At 36.8% G+C, this 23,341-nt stretch overlaps 2 protein-coding genes across 3 annotated transcripts; one reads left to right on the top strand and one right to left on the bottom strand.

Moving 5' to 3' along the window:
* The first annotated feature begins 109 nt into the window (after positions 1-109).
* LOC135743432 (beta-galactosidase-1-like protein 2) lies at positions 110-10,595 on the top strand. Its single transcript, XM_065261146.2, has 19 exons — positions 110-228; positions 682-867; positions 952-1,020; positions 1,513-1,608; positions 2,786-2,894; positions 2,972-3,064; positions 3,650-3,731; positions 4,151-4,215; positions 4,349-4,433; positions 4,558-4,695; positions 5,334-5,414; positions 5,504-5,610; positions 5,897-6,043; positions 6,118-6,189; positions 7,267-7,345; positions 8,669-8,756; positions 8,850-8,961; positions 9,050-9,166; positions 9,337-10,595. The coding sequence occupies exons 1-19, from the start codon at positions 137-139 to the stop codon at positions 9,418-9,420; spliced, it is 1,902 nt and encodes a 633-aa protein (XP_065117218.1). The 5' UTR covers positions 110-136; the 3' UTR covers positions 9,421-10,595.
* Positions 8,656-23,169, bottom strand: b3gat1b (beta-1,3-glucuronyltransferase 1 (glucuronosyltransferase P) b). Of its 2 annotated transcripts, none has more exons than XM_065261135.2 (6): positions 22,892-23,169; positions 19,044-19,270; positions 18,403-18,528; positions 12,789-13,300; positions 12,421-12,717; positions 8,656-12,113 (listed from the first exon to the last, which is right to left on the bottom strand). In XM_065261135.2, the coding sequence occupies exons 3-6, from the start codon at positions 18,512-18,514 to the stop codon at positions 12,027-12,029; spliced, it is 1,008 nt and encodes a 335-aa protein (XP_065117207.1). In that variant the 5' UTR covers positions 18,515-18,528; positions 19,044-19,270; positions 22,892-23,169; the 3' UTR covers positions 8,656-12,026. The 2 variants fall into 2 exon arrangements, with proteins under 2 accessions (XP_065117207.1, XP_065117200.1); XM_065261128.2 differs by having other exon boundaries at positions 19,044-19,332.
* Between the last annotated feature and the right edge of the window lie 172 nt (positions 23,170-23,341).

Genomic DNA, 23,341 nt, shown 5'->3' on the forward strand with positions numbered 1-23,341 from the left:
GCGCAGATACCCAAGCGACGCTATCTGTTTGTTTCTAAGCAACTTATGGCATAAATGTCACTCCCGTTTACACAAACCAAAAGGGCATGTTGTTTAAGATTATATTTGTATAATTTTATATCGATTAAACCGGAAAATGGTTGTTTTTAGTATAAGGAGCGTTCATAAGAGGCGTTATGTTATTCTCTTCTTAAGTCTCGCTGGCTTTATTATTTACCGTCACTTTGGGTAAGACACAATTTTGTTATCTAGTGTTCAAAATGTTTTTATTTGTATGTTGTATAATAAATGCAATGAAAAATGAGTAAAAAATATATTTTTAAACAACTTCTGCATAGAAATGTGGAAGTGTAAGAAGTGTACTCCATATTAAGCCTAATACTGCAACGTTTGTAAAAAAAAATGTTCTACTTTTTTATATAATTTTATAGTCTATTACTGTTATAAAACTACAATACAATTATCTAATGTTAAATATGTTGTTAATTATATTATATTATATTATATTATATTATATTATATTATATTATATAAGTATGTGTGCTTTCTGGGAATCGATCTCATAACCTTTGCTTTGTTAACACAATGCCCCACTAACTGACAGGAAAATGATATGATATTATTTTATTCTATACTTTAATATATTTTTTATGCTTTATGTTTCTCTTGATATGTGGCCAGAGGTCACATAGGAAAAATAAGGATAAACCGGGCCATGGGCATGATGGTAAACTCATCCCAGTTCACCCTTGGAGGAGAGCAGTTCCGTATTTTGGGGGGCTCTTTTCACTACTTCCGTGTTCCCAGAGCCTACTGGAAAGATCGGATGATGAAGATGAAAGCCTGTGGTCTTAACACCCTCACTGTGTAAATCTAAAATAAGACATCATTTAGGATGCTAATGGTCAATGGGAAGAGCTGACCACTGATCAGTCTGTATTTACCCTGCAGTGATGTGCCATGGTCTCTCCATCAGCCGGAGAAAGAGGAATTCCGTTTCCAAGGTGGCTTGGATTTAGAGTAAGAATTCCACCTGATTCCCATATGTGACAACATTAACACTGATCCACATATTAGAATCCTGGAAGGTTCTCACATTTGTTTAAACTATTAAACTGTTAGACATTGAGATGTAAAACAAACATCTTAGAGAGCTCCTGTTGCAGTTCCCCTGACAGTATTGTTGGTTTACGGCTGTCAGCAGGGACTCTGCTTGTCTTGTTTCGTACTGGTGTCATTATCCAGGTTTGAAACTCTACTGAGAATACACAATTAAAGACAGTCTTTCATAACAACACAAACCGTTCATCCAGCTTAAAGCTTATAGATCCAAATTTATAGACATTTGAGAAACAAAGTATGCTTTTAAGTGCCATTTTATTGTAAACTGATACAAATGCTAAGATGCCATGTGATCACTTTTAAAATTGATGAACTGATGGTTACACAAAGCTGTCCCTTTGAGATACTACAATTCTTTATTTAACTCCAGTATATTACTGCAACCCACAGAGCTTTTCTTCACATGGCTGCTGAGGCGGGACTCTGGGTCATTTTACGTCCAGGACCATACATAGGCTCAGATCTTGACCTTGGAGGACTGCCTAGGTGATTTTGATGTTTCTTTATTACACAATGTTATGATTCCTCCATTAATATAATTTTAAAAGAATAATTATTTATAATGTGATCAACCATTTAATCGGTTAAATGTACAGAACCTTCACATTAACTGTAATAGATTTAACAAGACATTATATTTAATTTTTTTGTAAAATAATGCAAAATGTATTATTTTTGTATAGGTTAAAGGAATTAATTACCATATATTTTACAGTAAAAATCTCTTTACTGTAAAAAATACATGTACTTTCTTTAACAGTACATTTCTTCAGTAAATGTGTACATTGAAAAAAATTTATGTTGAATTAACTTTACTTTTGTAAGTAATTTCAGATTAATTATATTCATAGAATATAAAGAGTAGAATTTAATCGATTTTTTATGTTCAGTACACTAAAATTAATTATGTGCAACCAGATCAATTTAATGGTTTAATTTCTACATATTAAAATTAAGTTAAATCCAATCGTTTTTTAATCTTTTATTCTATCTTAACTTTCCACATTTAACTGCCACATTATGTTGAGCAAGAAAGAAGAGACTCAGCAGGTCTCAGTACGGCATAAGCACAGTTACTGCTTACATCATGTTTTCATCGTGTCACATATTGTCTATATACAAGCACCACTCTTTTAAATGATGGTAATCACAAAACTCAAAACAGAAACAGATACTCTTCTAAATCTCAAAGATAATTTAACCTGAAACACTAACAAGTTTTTCTTTTTGTTAAAAACACAAAAATAGCGTTTAATTTCAAATTTTACTCTCGAAATGCAGTCCCATGCAAAGCATGCAAGCCCACTGCCTAGTTAGTTATATTTACTTAAATAATTCAAGTAGATTCAACACAAAATTTCCTTCTTACAAATTTGGGTGGATTTTACATGATAAAATTAAGTGAAATTTACTCAATAATTTGTTAATTTACAATTACTTAATTTATTATGTTATTTTTACTTTTTACATTTTTAATAGAATTTAATAATTTCGTTTAAGTTAAATTTACTAAGGCACAAAATACTTTTTTCAGTGTAAGTAAAAAAAGAAACTTTAAACATTCCCATTATTTGCTGCATGACTCTTTACTTTTTAAAATATTATTAGGAAATATGTTTCACAAAAGATTTTTAACCATCTCATATCCCCTGTCTCTGTATAGTTGGCTTTTACGTGATAAAGAGATGGTGCTGAGATCTACTTACCCAGGATTCCTAGCAGCTGTAGATGTATATTTTAACAAGCTCATTCCCAAAGTAGTGCCTTTCCAGGTAGGATTCCTTTAAACAGTATCCCATGTGCTAAACAGGGCTTTGGTAGTCTTTCACACTGTCCTCTTTGTTGTAAGTTTAAGAAAGGTGGACCTATAATTGCTGTCCAAGTGGAGAACAAATATGGATCTCATGCAAGAGATGGCAACTACATGTCATTTATTAAAGAGGTACAGACTGATATTTCACACTTGGGTGCAGTGGCGACCGGTGACTTCTTTTTTTGAGGGCGCTAGATGCGAAGTTCGTCACAACATGTACTGTATGTAGCCCATCATGTATGTGGTTTGTAATTTCAAAATATGTTGTGTGCGTCTTGTGATCCTATGTGCATCAAGTGTCTTGTCAAAATAAGTGCCTGCTGCAGATGTTTATGATAAAAGAGGCGCTCGCGTTTACTCGCATAATCTCATGCGTAATCAGAGTTTACTGTTAAGGGAGTGTCTTGTGTGTATTTTGTGAACGTGAGCATTTCTTTTATCATAAACGGTTTAGAGGCACTTATTTTGACAAGACACGTGATGCACATAGGAGAATCACTCGACGTGCAGAACACATATTTTGAAAACACAAGCAACACACATGACACTCCGAACACTTATTTTTTTAATTTGTGCCCCTCGAATGAGCAGTCACGAGCCGCCACTGCTTTGTTGTCATATTAAAATGTGGCCTATATTATTTATTAATTTGTTTAAAATCTGAGCATGTATCATGTAGTTGTTTTATTAACAGCTTGCTGTGGTTCCTGTCAGGCTCTTCTGGAACGAGGCTTCAGTGAACAACTTCTGACATCAGACAACCACGAGGGCCTGAAATACGGTGGAATCAAAGGAGGTACAAACAGGGCTGTTTTTGGCATAGGCAAACCAGGCAATCGCCTAGGGCGCCACCAGCTGCAGGGGTCATCAAAGAGCCTATATACATTTTGACTTCTGCGTCCTTGACTTAAATGAGTAAAAAATGAGCACTGCACTGCAATGAAAGTTTTATCACCAGTTTTTCAAGACCACAACCTGCTTTCCTCATAGTTTCCAAAACATAGTTTTAGTTGAAGTAAATAACCACAAATTTACTGTTCTCACCACAATAACAATGGTATTTTATTGTAGTAAAACTATATGGTAATAAATCTGCTAAAATTATGGTGTAGTTGGGGGGCAATAGGGGTTTCACCTACAGCCCTAGGTACAAACACTGTAAATCAACCGTAACATATTATAAAACATTTTTATTTCATTTTTTCTCCATCACAGCTTTAAGAGCTCTGAATCTACAGAAAATGAATCTGGATGACATCAAATATCTGAAAACTGTCCAGGTTTCTGTCTGTCTGTCTTCATTAAATAAAGTCAATTTACATTTTATTTTGAATGCTTTCTCATTTAAAACGGTAAATGGAGCAATGCTTGAATTGTTTAAAAGTAAAAACTTTTTAATGTACGTGTATGAAGCCCAACAGTCCTATGCTGATTATGGAGCTCTGGACGGGACGTTGTGATGGCTGGGGTGGTCTACACCATAGTTTCCCTGCAGAGGGTGAGATGTTATCACTTGGCACATTTTTAATCTGAGAAATAATAAATCTGTTGATTTATTATTAAAACAGCATGCGCTTTTCCCAAAAAGCAAATGAATTGATGTGAATCTCTCTCTCTAACAGACCTGGTTGCCGTGGTTAGGGAGGTACTGAGACTTGGAATGTCCATCAACCTGTACATGTTTCACGGAGGGACAAACTTTGGCTTTATAAATGGAGCGTTGGCTAACCCCTCTTACAAGGCTCTCGTCACAAGCTACGGTTTGTGTTTCTCATCTTAAAGTGATAGTTCACCCAAAAATGAACATTCTGTCATCATTTACTCACCCAGGGTTCCCACACCTTTGTTAACTTCAAATTCAAGGACCTTTCAATGACTTTCCAGGTCTAATATCCTCAAATTCAAGGACTAAATGGGGGAACACATTTCAAGTGAGAGGAAGGTTACATCGTGTTACCTTTTAAGATTGTTTCAGTTCCCTCTCGAGGGAACTCGCGCTGCGTCACTGCGGTGACACTTTGGGGACGCCTCCAGGGGTAAGTGCGTCTGAATGTGTATATCAAATTCAACCAATGGTGAGGCTTAACGACAAAGACAGGGTGATGTGGGAGCCAGGAAGTATATCGCCATCTGAAATATTGCCAAAGACGGGGGTGCAGGAAGTATGGCAAGGGAGACACAGCGTCTCGTTCCCTTCTCAGGGAACAACTGTTACATACGTATGGATGAACTATCCCTAAGGTTTGTATTGTTGTACTGCACGTAATACCCACAGCGTGGAGCTACAGTGGCACAACTATAGTTGGTTACAAGCAGAGCCACTGAAAATACAACAACATAATGTTTGTATTTGTTATTATTGTGCATAATGCAGTACTTTCTTTTCGCTGTCTCACAGATTATGATGCTCCTCTGTCAGAAGCTGGAGATTACACACCAAAGTTTCACCTCCTCAGAGATCTTCTGAGCAGTTTTAACAGTTTGTTATGATTTTATTTATTTCAATTCTCCTTAATGTAAAACACATTTATAGTGAGAATGAAGCCTGGCTGTTTTTTTTATCTACAGGCGAAACGCTCCCTGAGATGCCGAGCCTCCGCTGGAAAGAAGCATATGAACCGGCCATTATGTTTCAGCATCTTTCACTGTGGGATGCACTGCCATATACACATGAGGTAAGTTGTTCACTTTTCAAGAAACACTGTTATTTGTTAAGTTTTCATACAAACGCCTAAGGAAAAATACTCTCTGTTGGCAATTGTAAAGGTGTTTTTTTCTTGCTAGGCGATGGTATAATTTAATATCTTGATATTTTAATATATATACATTTTTGTGATTTACTGTTTTCTACATCCTACATAATGTAAAGAGCATTGTGTGGAAATATAACATTGATATACTTAATATTGAATATTCGAACATATACACATATTTGGTGCTCATGATCCATTTTTCCTGCAGCCTTTCAAATCCCAGATTCCTGTGAATATGGAGAATCTCCCTGTGAATAATGGCAACGGTCAGGCATATGGATACACTCTTTATGAGACCATCATCACCACAGGAGGCTTTTTAAAATCAGGACACAACATCCAAGACAGAGCGCTGGTAATTGCCGCTATTGTGTATGAATATGTAGCCCCTCTAAATGCATTTTAGTAAATGGAGGTTTTTTTCCATAGGTGTTTGTGAACCAAAGTTTCATTGGCATTTTTCACCACAGGAATTTGGAATTAGCCGTTTCTGATGAAAAGGTATCATATTTTTCTATCATAGTCATTTAAAAGAGATTAAATTCCAGCTGATATTCCACTCTTAGAATAAAAGTGCTACAAATCGTTCTTCACAGCGATGCCATAGAATAACTGTTTTTGGTTCCTTAAAGAACCAATCCACATATTAAAGGCTAAAGGTGCTTCACTATTCCATAGAAGAACCTTTTTTTGTCTAAGGGGCCGATTACACCAAACGCGTTTATGACAGTTGTGGGCCCCTTTCTAAATGATTTTCTATGAGAAGTGAGCGTCATGCGCACTGTTTATGCATGCCGAACAGAATTTTTCGCGTTTTTGAAGGAGCGCTGAGAGCGAAAGGCGCCAAACGTCATTTGCGTTTTTCCATTGTCCAAACGAATGAGGGGAGAGGCAGGCCTTCCATTGTGATGACGGAAGTTTACAGTTGTTTGGAACAACCGAACTGCAGTCACTCACTCTCTCCTTCGTATTTGTCCACCTCTCACCCTCTGTCAAGGTCAGAGCAAGATCCTCTTTTTAAAGTTTTTGCTAGTATGACAGTAAACAGCAAAAGAGCACTCACGCCTCATTATTTAATTGACAGGACAGCTGCCTCAGTGGTTGTCTAGCAATATAAAAAGCCGCGCCACACTGCTTTTTTTCAAGCTTTTAAAACGCGTTTGGTGTGATTGACCCCTAATTGGTTCTGTAAAGAACCTTTAACATTTCTGTTTTACAAAAGACTTTGACTGAATGGTTCTTTGAGGAACCAAAAACGGTTCTTCTATGGCAGGGTTCCTCAAATCTTACCCTGGAGGTCCAGGACACATCAAGGTTGGAGCTAAACTCTGCAGTGATCCGGACCTCCAGGGTAAGATTAGAGGAACCCTGCCATAGAAGAACCATTTTTGGTTCCTCAAAGAACCATTCAGTCAAGATTAGGAAAAGGGGGTTCTATGGCATTGCTTTGAAGAACCTTTTAAGCACATTTGTTTTTAAGAACATGTTTTGAAACTTAAAGGTTCTTTGGATGTTAAAGGTTCTTTATGGAACCATACAGCCAGAGAGAGATCATCTGATTTTATTGGGGTTCTGTAGGGGAAACGAACTCTGAGCCTGTTGGTGGAGAACTGTGGCCGTGTACACTACGGTAAAGACATGGATGATCAGCGCAAAGGTACAATAGCATATCTTCATGATAAACTACACTCTTAGGGGGCGTGCACACCAAAGCTTTTAAAAGCGTCTGTAAACGCCTGGAGGACGCCGAATGCCAGCTGTTTTTTCAACTGAGTGTGATACTTTTGCTTTATTTATCAGTCGTTGTATGTTGCACTGGTTGGTTGGTGTGGTAATGTCCCGCCCCTCCTCCACTGTGATTGGAAAGCCGTGTGAGAACTGACATTGACGAGCGGAGCTTTTCACCCAAAGTTGAATCGTTTTAAACTCTCTGCGCTGAGCGCAGAAAAACTGCCGAGCGCCGGATTTCAGCGCATAAAAACGCTAGCTGCTGGCTTTTTTGAAAAAATGCAGAGCTTTTATTGGAAACAATTGAAAACATAAACCGGCCGCGGGCGTAAAAGCTTTGGTGTGCAAGCCCCCTTAAAAATAAAGGTGCTTCACAATGCCATATATTAGAATAACAATTTTTGACTGAAAAGGTACCCCGGTTATAAACACATGTATGGTTTAATAAATTAACACTGAAATTAGCAATATAAATTTGTGAAAATAAAAACAGTACAAATGTCTTACTTTTAATAAACTTGAAAAATCTTTAATCCAAGGCATTTTGTTTTGCATCACTATACATGTAGTCAAATGGTTGCAATAAAGCTCATTCTATTAACGCTACAGCGAGGTAAAAGTAATAAACAAGTATTCAATCAGTAGACTATAAAATGATGTGAAACAGAGAATAAGATTTATGCACACAGAATCAGGTGGCGGTATTTAGTCCGCATTTCATTAAAAATACAGCATCAGGTCTTCTGTTGAGCCTTTTCACAGAAAGTAAAATAAATGAAGAATAATACAGAAAACATAAGAAGATCAAAATAAAGGCGATCTGAGAGGAAAGAAAAAATTCTCACATAAAAACTATAATAGATACCATAGTATTTACTATAGTAAACTTTAGTAATATTTCACAACATTACACATCATCGCTTTCAGAACGTGAAACACATAATGGCGGCCTCCATAGGTTAAAATGAGTATTACATGTTGTTGTTTTTTAAAGTAATGAAATTAATTAGTGTGTTTCTATCAATTAATTTTAATAGTTGAAAGCAAATATAAAGTATTAAAGCATACAAGTCTTCATAGTCGGGGTACCTTTTAAGAACCCAAAAATGGTTCTTCTATGGCATCGCTGTGAAAAACCTTTTAAGCACCATTTTATTGTTCATTTTCGGTCTTGTTTTTGCATTGATTATCGATGCTTTTGTAGATGAAACACATTACAACTACTATCATCATATTGAATATTTAATTTCAGGCATTGTTGGGGACATTTTATTCAACAATGTGCCACTTAGAGATTTTACAATATACAGTCTGGACATGACATCAGATTTCTTTGACAGGTTTGTATTATAAAACTATTAATCGTACAATGATATGAAAGCACAACATAAACATAATTGAATGATTTACAAATCATGTGATTTTGTTTTCAGATTGTACAGTGCACCTTGGAAGATCCACCCCAACAAACCAAGCTTCCCTGGATTTTTCATGGGCAGGATATTTGTGAACGGCTACCCCAGTGACACGTTCATCAAATTGCCAGTTCAGTGTTTAAAAATTAAAATGCCAAAAACACAATTGTTGTGTATTTCCTAAAAGCATTCTTGATAACATTATTGTTCTCATGCAGGGCTGGAGTAAAGGTGTCGTCTTTATTAACGGCCAGAACATTGGACGCTATTGGGAGGCTGGACCGCAGCAGGCTCTGTTTCTGCCAGGGCCGTTCCTTAACAGTGGAATGAACCAGGTCAGCTAATACAAAATATTTGTCTTTTTGTTCCTTCTGTCGATGAAGAACCGGAAAGGTCTGTACAACAATCTAGATTGTCAGGTATCATTTGTTTTTGGATGTGTTTTTGCATGATTTATTTATAATCTAGAATAGAAATGAATGATCGATTCATTGTCCTTTAACAGGTCATTGTGTTTGAAGAAGCCGAAGGGGATTTTAAAATCCATTTTGAAGATTCGCCCGATCTGGGAATGGCAGTTGATATTTAACAAAGAGGTTTTATACAATGGGGACAATCAAGCATCACAGAAATGATGATAATGAAGACGTTTTTGTATTATAAACATGGCTTTACACTCCATGATATTTGTAACTTTTTTACTTTTTAAGATATTTATTATTATTTGCATTAAAGTCTGTGTGAGTGTGCATTTGTGTGTATGATAGCTTTGTGTGTTAGAAACAATTAATTGATATACATTGTTGATTGTCTGTTTAATGTATTAGATTTATTAAAGTCACTATGGAATTGAAATTAAAACCTTTTATTTCTTTTCGTATATTGTGGCATTTTTTACAATTGACTTATCTGTGTGCTATTTCCGTTATATTGTGACTTTAATGCTCACTTTGTATATAAAAACTTGTTACTTCGCAAAGACCCACCCCCTTTTGCCATGTGGCACATAACATATGTGTTGTGATTGGTCAGGCCACCTGTCAATAAAACTCTCAGCGAAAACATTAGGGGCCCTATCATAGACCCGGCGCAATGCGCGATGCAAGTGTCTTTTGCTAGTTACAACTCAGCGCAATTATGATTTTCACGTTTAGCGCCACGTTTTTTAAAAAGCAAATGCATTTGTGCCCAATTTGATGTTTTGTGCAGGCGCATTGTTGGCGCGTTGCTATTTTGAGGCAACTAAAATAGACTACACCATTGACCAACTAAAACCTAGTTTAAAGTCAATGACGTAATATTGTTTTTGTTACTTAATGAGCGTGTTAGTAATATGTGCTTTTTAAATATGAAAAAATGTAAGGATTAAAATGTAAAAGATTATTATAGAGTCTCTTGGACATAAATGATGACCGATTACGAGACAAGGTATTCAATTAGCAAAAGTAAATTCGGACACGCCCATTTAGGTCCTCTCACTGATGGCAATGATCATGTGCGTTTCATGTTTCACACCTTTCAGTTCCACTTATACACATTATAATTATGAGTTTTTAACCGTAATATGTTATATTGTGTAAAGTAATAAAATAAAAATTGAGGAAGTGAAAGACCAAACTCTAGTGGGAATTCAAATAATATTTTCAGGCATACAGTATAAGCAGCAATTAAAATGTTCAAAATAAAGTGTTTCTGGTTGCAGTTTGTTATTAAAAGGTTTGTTTTTAACAAATTCACCATCTAATTCACTTCATTCGCAATAAACGTCACTAAGGCAAGCACTTGAAGGCTTCGTCTTCAACTTCTCCCTCGACTGCAAGCAGCAAACCTCGCCGATCGGTCTGCACAGCGTCGCATAAACTCAAACACACCTATTTACACAGTCAAGGTTATGACTAACAAAAAACACTGTACAGTGAAATAAATATTTCTATTCTAACTGTATCTGAACTCTACACAAGACACCAAATAAACTTCATACAGAAGTTTGTGTCTTTCCCCGCCATTGACGAGTTAAGCCGTCAATTAAGAGAAAACGCTTCCCTGCCAATGACAAGTTTTTCCGGCAATCCGTATTTCCGCTATTATCCACCAGGATGCACTCTTACCCAACTTATTATACCCAATAATATTATAAAATGCAGTTATCTCAGCTTTTTGATCAAAATTCTTTTTTCTTTTTTTGTTGAAGAAACCGACCCATATTTGACAGGTGATAAAAATTGAACAAATGAAGGTGGGATGAAACTGTACAGGGTCTGTTCTTTCATTTGATATATTGTATGTTTATATATTTAAAGAATTAAAAATTAAAAAATGATTCCGCTAGCTGGCAACTTTTTTTTAAAGACCCTGGCGGGGAAAGAGTTAACCGGAGAGTCCTGCAGCTCACGACAGAGCTGTCAGTTTCCTTCAAGCCATATTAAGGATATAGTTTAAAGATTTAGAGGAAAGACTGTCCGTGTACAAAGGAGAATAAAGTGCTGAAGTGTTGAGAACTGGTTTTCAGAGTATGGTCAAATACTAAATCCAATGCATCTCTAATGAGGTGCAACGTAAACATTTACAGTTTTATTGCTACCGTTGCAGAACTTGTAATACTAGCCATGTTTCCATCACCATTACTTTATGCACATTTTGAAGTATTGCATCAAAAACAAGTCATAGAGTTGACAAATTTCAAATAAAAATCCCTTAATTCGCAAAAAAGTTTTTACGCTCGCTTAAGGTGTTTGTTTTTTAAAGTTAATGCAAATAATGGATGATGGGAACGGATTTGCTGAATAAATTCTGACATAGCGATCATTAAACCCATGGGACCATCTAGCTGTTTCCACTGTCGTTGTCTTTACCATATATGGTGCTCGATGTCGTCTTAATGCCCTTGCTGCTAGTGCCTGCATCAAAAATTCTGCATTCCTTCTTCTGTGCACAGCATTTAGTTTTGCAATAACAAGCTGCATTGCTAATAAATGAATATCTTGCCCCATCATGACTACAAGCAGTCCTGTCTCCATTATCCAAGCGTGCCTTGTTTTGTTTACTGTAGGTTACCAATACCTCCATCATTCGCTTGAACAACTTGATGAAAACACGCACCTATTTGGTTTCTTTTTCTGCAAATTTTGAAAGGATTTGCTTCACGTTTGAACGGAAACCCAGCTACTGTCAAAAATACAGCATACATGCAGTTTATCATACTTCCACTCTGGGGTCTGTGAATCCCTTTTTTCCTTCATGCACAAGCACAGGTCTTTCCGTCCTGGTGTGCCAAACCATCACCTGAAAAGAGAGAACTAACTAATTACTGTCATTAAAGTAAAATAAGTGATCATTCTCTGATGAGGTCAGCGAGACGGTTTCGGCGGATTATCGGTTAACCCCGCCCACTCCAAATGTCTGCTGCGAGTTGTAGTACTGAATGAAACACCCACTTTTCAATATCCAATAAATTAACAGTGGAAAACACAAGCCACACCCACTAGTTTCTTTGTGTCATTTTTCGTTTTACTTGGAAATACGTCACAAACAAGAAAGTCGATCACGGCTTTCTGTTCTTTAAGTGATAAAAAATTTTTTATGTACTGACCTTGGTGCAGTTGTCAGCTCTGGGTTCCAGGTCAGACAGAGTAACCAGATTCTTTAACAGACTGCTCTCCTGATATCCTCCCTTTACTCCATGAAGCCTAAAGTAGGCATGAGGTGTATCGAGAATGAGTTGTAGATTGACAGAAAATCCTGCCATGTCAATTGCGAAAGGTCGATGAGGGTCAAACACCGTCTTCCAACCGACCACTTTACCCAGAGAGTTGACTTTGGGGGATTCATAACGGAGACCTCCGACAAATGCGACCGGCCAAACGGATACTTTTTGAGTCTTGCGCATCTGCCGTACATGCAAGAAGATAAAGATTAGAAAAAAACTACATTGCATATAAACTTCACTTTAAGTCTTACCTCTTCAAACAGCTCCAGGCTGTAGGTATTGTCATCATCTGCAAAGTAGACGACCCCTTTATGACCAGAGTTTGGGCTGATGGTACTCCTGAGCCAGCGAAGAGCAAGGTTCCTCTGCTCCGTGCCACGCGGGATCCGTGAGCGTTTGATAGACCTTCGTACTTCGTACTTCCGAAGTGTCTCCATGTTCAGGTGGGTGTAATTTAAACCCGAGATTTCCAGCAGGTTCGAAACCAGAGCCGTCTTTCGCGCAGAGTCTTCCACAACCAACCAGTGAAGGTTGGGCACATGGAGGAGGGTGTTCGAAAGACGGGTCAACTCCGCCTTCTGGACGGGCCTACTGTAGGTCGGCGTTATTACGTAAAGAGTGGGCAGCGTGTCAGAGCAAGGTGGGAGGCGGCTGTATGTGCACCTCGTCCGGGTGACCTCCATGATTTTAGTGTTCTGGGTGATGCAGGATTCCTGAAGTGTGAACCGTTGTTTGTGGGCTCTGCTGCTCGCCGATCTGTCATCTGTCAGGACAAAAGCGATCTGATTTAATCCTATAGGAACTATCTACAAAATATTAGAGGATCTTGATATCTTTAATATTGAAGAAGATCAAGTCAAAGATTGAAAACAATGTAAAATCAATGATTGAAATCAAACTTTGATGCACCTGACTTCATTATTAGATTATGGGACTTTCACAGACAGGATCACAATTTTTATTTTTATTTAAATAAAAGTTTTGTCATTTAGGGGGCGTGATCCCAAAGCATTTACGCCCGCAGCTGGCGTTTGTATGCAATTGTTTCCAATGGAAGTGGGTTTTCAAGTTTCCAATGGCAGGTTTTCTCGGTGCTGAGCGCCGGCCCTCCGTGTTTTATTCCGCACTCAGCACTGATTTCCCAGAGTTGAAAAATTTTAACTTCGGATAAAACGCTCAGCTCGTCAATGTCACTTTTTACTTGGCTAACCAATCACAGTTGAGGAGGGTTGGGAAATATAACAACAACCAACCGGAGGCACGTCGTTCAAGAACTGATAAACAAAGAAGATGTATCAAAGCAACCACAGCTGATAAAACGCTGCCAAGTACCCACAGTTGGCATCCGCCAGGGGCGTCGCCAGCCGATTTTTGATGAATGTTTTGAGTCAAGCACCGAATGAAATGACCTGGGCTCATTTCAGTCAGTTTACACGCCACACCTTGTAGCTATTTCTCACACTTAGAAGTAAGAAATAAATGGTCCTGCTATATACAATTAATGGACGAGGCGCAGGCATACATGGGGCAGTTCTGTCGAGTTCAGCTGCTTTGAGTTTTTTAAGTGTGCTTAAAGGGACACCATGAAACTTTTGGCCACTAGGGGGTGCTAGACACGTATTTTTCACTTCTAGCGCCCCTAGAGCCCACAAGCGCCGCAGCACTGTCGCAAAGGAAAGGAACTGGCCAACCTTAAAACTAAACTAAAAACTAAACATTTAAAATGCTAAACGATCAACATTTTGAGACAACAGGGAGAAACGCAGTCATGTTACAACTTTCTGATGAGGAACTCGTCGTGGCAGAAGCCATTTCTCAATCTGAAGGTTGCAGCCTCCGGATGTCGTATTTCTAATACGTCATCAAGACTGTCTTATTTCACAATATTAACAATTACAAAGTTGACTATTATACTTAGTTAATCGTAAATTGTTGCAGTATGCTTATGACCTGCGAATGTAATGCTCAGTTTACCTTAATAACCCAGGCTTGACGACGTGTGCAGCCTGCATATTTGACCTCCGGAGGCTGCAGCCTTCCAATTCAGAAACGACCAGACGTATTTCCTTGCCTTTTTCCAAACAAATATTGTTGCATCCTCTCTCTCTCCCTCGCCACCAGGATTTTCCGCAATGGCGCTCGTTATTCCTCTTTTTTGTGTGAAAATCGCTCCAAATCCAAGTAAACCGATGCGTTTAGGTCTGCCGCTTTGTAATACGTCACGCGAGTGACAGCGGAACGCAGCAAATGAGGAAGAGAGAAGAGAGAAACGCTCGGATCTGATTGGTGAATGAATAGGGTTTGGTTTTACACTGTGAGCAAGTTTGAGTGCTATAGCATCCTGGATTGTAATGTAAATATCATAGACACAGTAAAAAGAAAGGTAAATACGTGAACACAGCATCTGAATACAGGGAACTATATGCAATATAATCGCCGTAATTTATAAAGAACATCGCATTTATGTATGAATCAACAGTTTATATAAAAAATTGCCTTAAAGGGGAATCGAACCCGGGTCGCCCGTGTCATAGGTCCGTGACACTAAAGACTGTGCCACAGAGTCACATATTAAAAACTGCTCTCTACCCTCCTTAAGTAGCCTCCAGCAAAATTCACGTTAAAAACAAATTGTGTGGAGGAAGTGACGTATGCCGTAAAGCAGTCGAATTTTGTAGTTTTTTTTTGTGCTCTGGTTACTACCAGAAACCCTAAGTTTTAAAATACGAGTAAAAGTGATACAGACCCCGTCAGGCTATGGTAGACATGTCATTCAACCTATTTAAAGTCGATGTACTATCACAAGGGTCTTGAAAATGTATTATGAAGGTTGAAAAATTACATGGTGTCACTTTAACTTTACGCAGCGCTGATTTCACGATTCCTGGACGAAATTACATTGCCTTTGATCAAAGACACTGAGAGCTAATATTGGAGAGTAAAGCCAAATTCGTGCTAAATTATTATTGATTCAGTCAAAAACTCCAACAGCTTTGCAACCAGAAGCTTTAGGAAAGAACTAGAGGCTTCCTGAAATTAATGTAATAGAGATGCATTTCATTATTATTGCCCTTTCATCATTAAATGTTCTGCAATACTGTATGTGTACAGTAAGCTCAAGTTAAAAAAGTACAATTCCATAATCTACATAAAGTGCTCTATTTTCATGTACTAATGTTGTACTTAATAAAGCCTAAATTTTTTTGTTCTTTAGTTGGGTCATTCTACAAAAAAGGTGTAAATGCTTGTCCCTTGCTTTTGCAGACCCCTTAATCATTTAATTTGACCCAATAATCCCATAATGATATATATTTAATAAATATAGACTGTCCTTACCATGATGAGAGAGTTTCTTTATGTAATTTTCTTTTTTCCTTTTTTTAAACTTTTTTTAAAAAATGTCTGGTCCTGAAAATTGCCCTGTCTCTTTGATCATACATGGAAGTTGAACTGTGTACTTATTATTTAAAACCATGTTTTTTATCAAACAAAACTAATTTACATTTACCTTTAACCCTGCATGAATTTACTGCAACACTGAAATGGTAAAAATACACTATTAATATGAATAATATCAAATAAATATTTGTCCCCCAAATTTATGTCAGTGGTGTTACCCTACCCAAAGCACCTTTATTTTGAAACAATGCATCAGCTCTTTAAAGTTTTTCTTGGGGCAAGAGGTCAGTGGAAGAAGTGGAGTGGAGGAAGGCAAAAGGTTTTTGAGATGTCTTACCTTATTTGTCTAAAATATGTCTAAAAAAAAAGATAAGATTTTTTTGGATGTCTGAGTGTTACTCTTTTTGTGTAACACTAGTGTAAGGTCTTTACATAAAAATACATTATACTGAATAAGTATGTGATTGTTACATCTCTCATTAAATAGCACATGGCTAATGGCAGCCATTTTGTTAAAATATATATATATTTTTTTGTAAATTGTCATTGGTGTTACCATCATTGGTGTTACCGTCATTAGTGTTACTTCTCTAATGTGTACTTCCTAAGCGCTATTCCTTTAACTGACCAACATAAAAGCATAAAAACAAAACAAGATGGAAAATTTTATGAAAGTTTGTAAGTTTTATCATATTCATTATCTATTATTATATTCTAATTTTGTCATTGGTGTTACATTGTGTCATTGGTGTTAAACCAAGTTTTGGTGTTATGAATGTATTTTCTTGTACTTTCTAGTAATATTTTGTTGTTGATATGGGATGTAAGACATTGTTGATATTTCAGTCTTTGCATCAAAGCCTTTTTGGTTGAATATTTTTGTTTTTGTTGGTTTTAAAGAAAAAAGTCAAACTGAGAATCAAATAATTTCATATAATTTCAAATAATTTCAAATTTCATTTGCTGGGTAAAGATGAAGAATTTAATTAAACAAATATTAATAATCAATTATTTTTCTTGCTGTTATCATTCCTTTACTCAACCTCCAACTTAATACATAAGCTGTAATGAGAAAAAATATTTAGTATCAACATTAATGTTGTTTATATCACAGGTAACACCAATGACAAATAAATGACTCATGGATTCTTTATTAAAATGTATTAAAAAGTTAAAAATAGATTAAGCTCCCCGTTTTGCGGATTCATAGATTTGACAAGTTAATTAATGCTATTAAAGAAGTTTTGTTTTGTTTTGTTTGAACCTATGTTTTAAAGATTATCTTAAGTACTAAAGAAGAATTTTTGGTATATTATGTACAAAACTAGTGTGTGAAAATAGGGCACTTTAAAGGGATTGTTCACCCAAAAATTTAAATTATTTAAATTACAATTCTAAAAAAAATTAATAAGAAAACAATGAACATGTGCAGCACAGCTGTTATAATTGGTTCTAGGCTAGTGATCCCTGTATTTACATAAAATGCTCTGGGCTATAAGCCCCGGATGTCCTTCAATGCTGGAAACACACCTTACATCCGCCTTGCGTTCTCAGCCGGGTTAAAATGCTTTGGTGTACACACACACACACACACACACCCTTATTGTAATGCACATTCAGTTTCACCCTAGAGCAGTTTGTCAACAATATCACTTTATCAAGAACAATGTTATAGAGATTTTTCAGATAAATGATAGATATTTAGCATTGACAAATATGTGTTAAACTTTATACTATATTTGTTACTGTTTTTTATTTGTAATACAGACTGATTTTAGATGCTCACAAACAAGAGAGTCGCTAGGCACCGTCAAAGTGTAAATGCAGACCTAGTATACAGGTATGCAGACCTTTTAGCAATGAGACAAAAAAGATATTGCAGAGCATAATTGTCAGAATAATAAATTAGCATGTAATTTTATATAATTAATCATTAGTCATGTTAATAAATTCATGAAATTGCAGCTATTAGAGAAGAAAGTAACTAGCCTGGGTCCAAATGCTGCCTGTCATTTAGAAATGTTACTAAAACTTATTTAATGATAGAGACCAATATAGAAAATTGCACTAATGGGAACAATGACAATAGCAATACACTTAGTATTAGTACAAAAATATATTTTGTAGCACATAAATTTAGTGTATATTTAGTAAAAAAAGTTAATATGAGAACAGTTTTACCAGTTTTCACATATTAATAGTAAAACACACTTAGTTTTACAGGAACACTGTGTGTACTGTACATTTATATACTTGGCAGACACTTTTATCCAAAGTGTCCGAATGTAACTTCAAGTCAAAAAGTATCAAGGAAAAGTCAAAAGGTAGGTCTACATTTTTTGTCAAAGTAGCTTTGGGGTCAAATGTGACCCCAAACATAATAGGATGGATAAATAGAGGCTTTAAAATGTGTGAAACCGTTTTCTAAAATATACCCTGACCATATAAGATGAGTTTAGTATTTACCCCTCTGAGCTGAAAGCAAAGAGTTGCCAGAATCCCGTTTCCAAAATGTGACAAGCAAAGTCCACGGAAAAGCAATGAATATAAGCGTTAGGATGTTTTTTCTCTTCCACATTTCCACTGTCAGATCTGTAATGAAGCCAAACCCAAACAAGTAATATTACTACAAAAAAAAACTGCTAGATTTTCACATCCCTGCATTTAAAGAATCACTGAACGTGTAGTTGAAAGATATGCACTGCAGTATGAAAATTGTAAAATAAGGATCAAGAGGATACACCCCCAATATGTTGATGACAGAATAGATTTAAATATTTTAGATCTGTTTACATTACACAAACTCTACCAATCAACCAGACTCACTTTAACTACAGTGACCAAACAACCAATAGATGTCTCTTTACTTTATTGGGTGTGCATTCCAGTGTGTCATATTAATGTTCAAATGTTAAATTGGCTACAATAGAAAGGCAAATATTTGCTTATGTAACACGGTTGAAACCAGCATATGTTGACAATCCCTCTTAAGTGACAATAAAACGCATAAATACCACATTTCACACATTACTGAAAGAAAACATATCAACATTTACATGAAACAACCTATGTTTACAGAAACAGCTATAATAACCAGTTATACTTACATGCTCCTTCTGCTTTGACATAACCATTTACACACAGTATATATCGGTCAGATGTCCTGCTGCTGGGATTTTGAGAGAGAGAGAGAGAGAGAGAGAGAGAGAGAGAGAGAGAGAGAGAGAGAGCTTCTGCTGGTCTGGTGTGAGCAGTACCAGTGGAGAGAAGAGAGGTCACCCCTCTAGAAGAATGTGTCCTCTCATTTTGACAACAAAGAATTCAATTGTGGATGCTGATGGGAGATGGCAGTGGAGACAAAGGCCACTCGTCAGAAACGTCACCAGCAAAAAAATTCTAAACATAAGGAAAATATTCCTTTGAGAATGCACAATTGTTTCATTTATGCATGCATGTTTCAAAGTGGTTAGATTCTGTAAAGGCTAGATTTGTTTGGTCAACACAAAATGTCTGGCCTTAAATCATTTCAGCCCTCACTGGTAAAGCTGCCAATGAATGTAAGAAAGGAGATTGATCAAAATCAGGCAGCAAACAAACATTAAACTGTATTGGAGATAAGTTAGACAGTGAAAACCAAATTGAGATGGATAATGACATCAGACTGATGTGGCTATTAGAGAGCAAAATCATACCGAGGTGGCTATTAGAGAGCGTAATCAGACTGAGGTGGATGTTAGAGGGCGAAATCAGACTGAGGTGGATATTAGAGAGCGAAATCGGACTGAGGTGGATATTAAAGAGCAAAATTGAGCTGAGGTGGATATTAGAGAGCAAAATCATATCAAGGTGGAAATTAGAGAGCGAAATTAGACATAGGTGTATATTAGAGAGCGAAATCAGACTGAGGTGGATATTAGAGAGCAAAATCGGGCTGAGATGGATATAAGAGAGCAAAATTGAACTGAGGTGGATAAAAGAGAGCAAAATCAGACTGAGGTGGATATAAGAGAGCAAATGGGACTGAGGTGAATATTAGAGAGCAAAATCAGAAGAGGTGTCTATTAGAGAGCAAATTGGACTATGGTGAATATTAGAGAGCAAAATCAGACTGAGGTGGATATTAGAGAGTAAAATCGGACTGAGGTGGATATAAGAGAGCAAAATCAGACCGAGGTGGATATAAGAGAGTAAAATCGGACTGAGGTGGTTATTAAAGAGCGAAATCGGGCTGAGGTGGATAAAAGAGAGCAAAATCAGACTGAGGTGGATATTAGAGAGTAAAATCTGACTGAGGTGGATATAAGAGAGCAAATGGGACTGAGGTGAATATTAGAGAGCAAAATCAGAAGAGGTGTCTATTAGAGAGCAAATCGGACTATGGTGAATATTAGAGAGCAAAATCAGACTGAGGTGGATATTAGAGAGTAAAATCGGACTGAGGTGGTTATTAAAGAGCGAAATCGGGCTGAGGTGGATAAAAGAGAGCAAAATCAGACTGAGGTGGATATTAGAGAGCAAAATCAGACTGAGGTGGATATAAGAGAGCAAATGGGACTGAGGTGAATATTAGAGAGCAAAATCAGAAGAGGTGTCTATTAGAGAGCAAATCGGACTATGGTGAATATTAGAGAGCAAAATCAGACTGAGGTGGATATTAGAGAGTAAAATCGGACTGAGGTGGATATAAGAGAGCAAAATCAGACCGAGGTGGATATAAGAGAGAAAATCAGACCGAGGTGGATATTAGAGAGCGAAATCGGGCTGAGGTGGATAAAAGAGAGCAAAATCAGACTGAGGTGGATATTAGAGAGTAAAATCGGACTGAGGTGGTTATTAAAGAGCAAAATCGGGGCTGAGTTGGATATTAGAGAGCAAAATCGGAATGAAGTGGATATTAGAGAGCAAATCGGACTGAGGTGAATTTAAGAGAGTGAAATCGGACTGAGGTGGATATTAGAGAGCAAAATCAGACTGAGGTGGATATTAGAGAGCAAAATCGGACTGAGGTGGATATTAGAGAGCCAAAGTAGACTGAGGTGGATATTAGAGAGTGAAATCGGGCTGAGGTGGATGTTAGAGAGCGAAATCAGACTGAGGTGGATATTAGAGAACAAAATCAGACTGAGGTGGATATTAGAGAGCAAAATAGGACTGAGGTGAATATTAGAGAGCAAAATCGGACTGAGGTGGATATTAGAGAGCAAAATCGGACTGAGGTTGATATTAGAGAGCAAAATCAGACCGAGGTGGATATTAGAGAGCGAAATCAGACTGTGGTGGATATAAGAGAGCGAAATCAGATTGAAGTGGATATTAGAGAGCAAAATCGGACCGAGGTGGATATTAGAGAGAGAAAATCGGACCGAGGTGGATATTAGAGAGCAAAATCGGACCGAGGTGGATATTAGAGAGCAAAATCGGACCGAGGTGGATATTAGAGAGCAAAATCGGACAGAGGTGGATATTAGAGAGCAAAATCGGACCGAGGTGGATATTAGAGAGCAAAATCGGACGGAGGTGGATATTAGAGAGCAAAATCGGACCGAGGTGGATATTAGAGAGCAAATTCGGACCGAGGTGCATATTAGAGAGCAAAATCGGACCGAGGTGGATATTAGAGAGCAAAATCGGACCGAGGTGGATATTAGAGAGCAAAATCGGACTGAGGTGGATACTAGAGAGCAAAATCGGACCGAGGTGGATATTAGAGAGTGAAATCAGACTGTGGTGGATATAAGAGAGCGAAATCAGACCAAAGTGGATGTTAGAAAACAAAATTAGACTAAAATGGAGAAGAAAAGTTAAGCTGACTGATATGCAAATGAAACAACGAAATCAGACTACGATGGAGATAAAATAGTGAAAAAAAGAAAGATTTGTGAACCATTATTCCAGTAACAAAAAGTACCAGTTCATGAATACCAACTCTGCAATCTGAAAGTATGAATAATGACTGTTGCTATGACAACAAAGTGAACCAATCTGGCTGCAAATCGTATGAGGGGCAGACAACCACTACTCTTATTTTCCCTTTAATATAGATGTGTACTGATTATATATGGCGCTTTACCTTCTGAATCCACAAACGATGTAAACACCGATGCTAACAATGTTAATGTTAAGTGGCTTTCGCATTTAAATCAGTTAATTAGGTCAGTAAATGCAGTCCTTCACATGATAGGACATTGAATTGATGCTATAAGATCCTGGGGCAGTTTGGCTGATGGTTGATGTATTGATGTTCTCTCTTCTGTCCTAATTGATGCCTTCAGTCTGCAGAACACGAGCAGCGTGCAGAGGTCACGTGGTCCATTTATCACTTTTTTTAAAACCATCAAAGCACAGTTTCATAAACTTATTGTACGATTTTTTTGTTAAATGCTGTACCTACAGTCTTCTATACTATTCTTGATGAAATGCAAAACCCATCACGTATTTCTGGAGTCAAATATTTTTCAAATTTTTTAAACATATCACGCATAAAAACAGGGCCAAAGGGTGCTAAAAGCAACACGTTATTTTGAAGAGGTGCAAGACATTTCCTGACAGCATCTATAACTTAAAATAAAACCAATACAAGGGAACTGAAAGATATAGGCTATTTATCTAAAATAAAATCAAGTAAAAAGCATAAGAAAAGTCAAGTAATACAAAAACAAACTCTATTTTAACACTATTTTTTTTAATTAATTGTGTGTAATGTGGGACATGGTTTCTTATAACGTTATGATATCTTAATGTAAGTTTAATGACTGAACGTACGTTCTTTAAGAATTTAAAGATTATTTGCCATTGTTTCTTGTATTTGTTAATATTGCAAAAATCATTAACGTTACCTCTGGACTTCCGTGTGTACTTTTGCAACTGCATTTATAAGTAAAATATATTTTATATAGCAAAAACGGCAAATTATTAATGGCTATTTATTATTTTATTATAAGATAAGATATCTTACCTGAATCCTCTTTCAAGTGAGGTAAAAATCTCTGTTGTCTTGTTTGTCTTTCTTTTCTATCAGCAAGCAAGAGAGATTTATGGAATCTGACATACTATTATATCAGGCTAGGCAACATAATCTGAATAAAACACTCTCTCCCGCGCGCGCGCCATATGAAACGTAAAAACTACAATGCCGATGACAGACCACAACCAAAAAGACTACCAGATGGCGGTAAATTATCTGACATTTACGTAATAATAAATATATCTTATTCTGGTCACAATAAAACCGTAAGAAAACAGAACCCTTATAAAATGTACCAGCGCCATCTAGGGGTTTAGTGCAACCATCAGCACCACATGAAATTATTTATACAATCATTAAAACATAAACTCCAATTATTCACCAAAACAAGTGACTCGTTTGTCAAATCAGCAATTATAAAATTATATTTCCAGATTAAAA

Source organism: Paramisgurnus dabryanus, chromosome 10 (genome assembly GCF_030506205.2).
Source record: "Paramisgurnus dabryanus chromosome 10, PD_genome_1.1, whole genome shotgun sequence".
In the NCBI taxonomy this organism is placed as follows: domain Eukaryota; kingdom Metazoa; phylum Chordata; class Actinopteri; order Cypriniformes; family Cobitidae; genus Paramisgurnus; species Paramisgurnus dabryanus.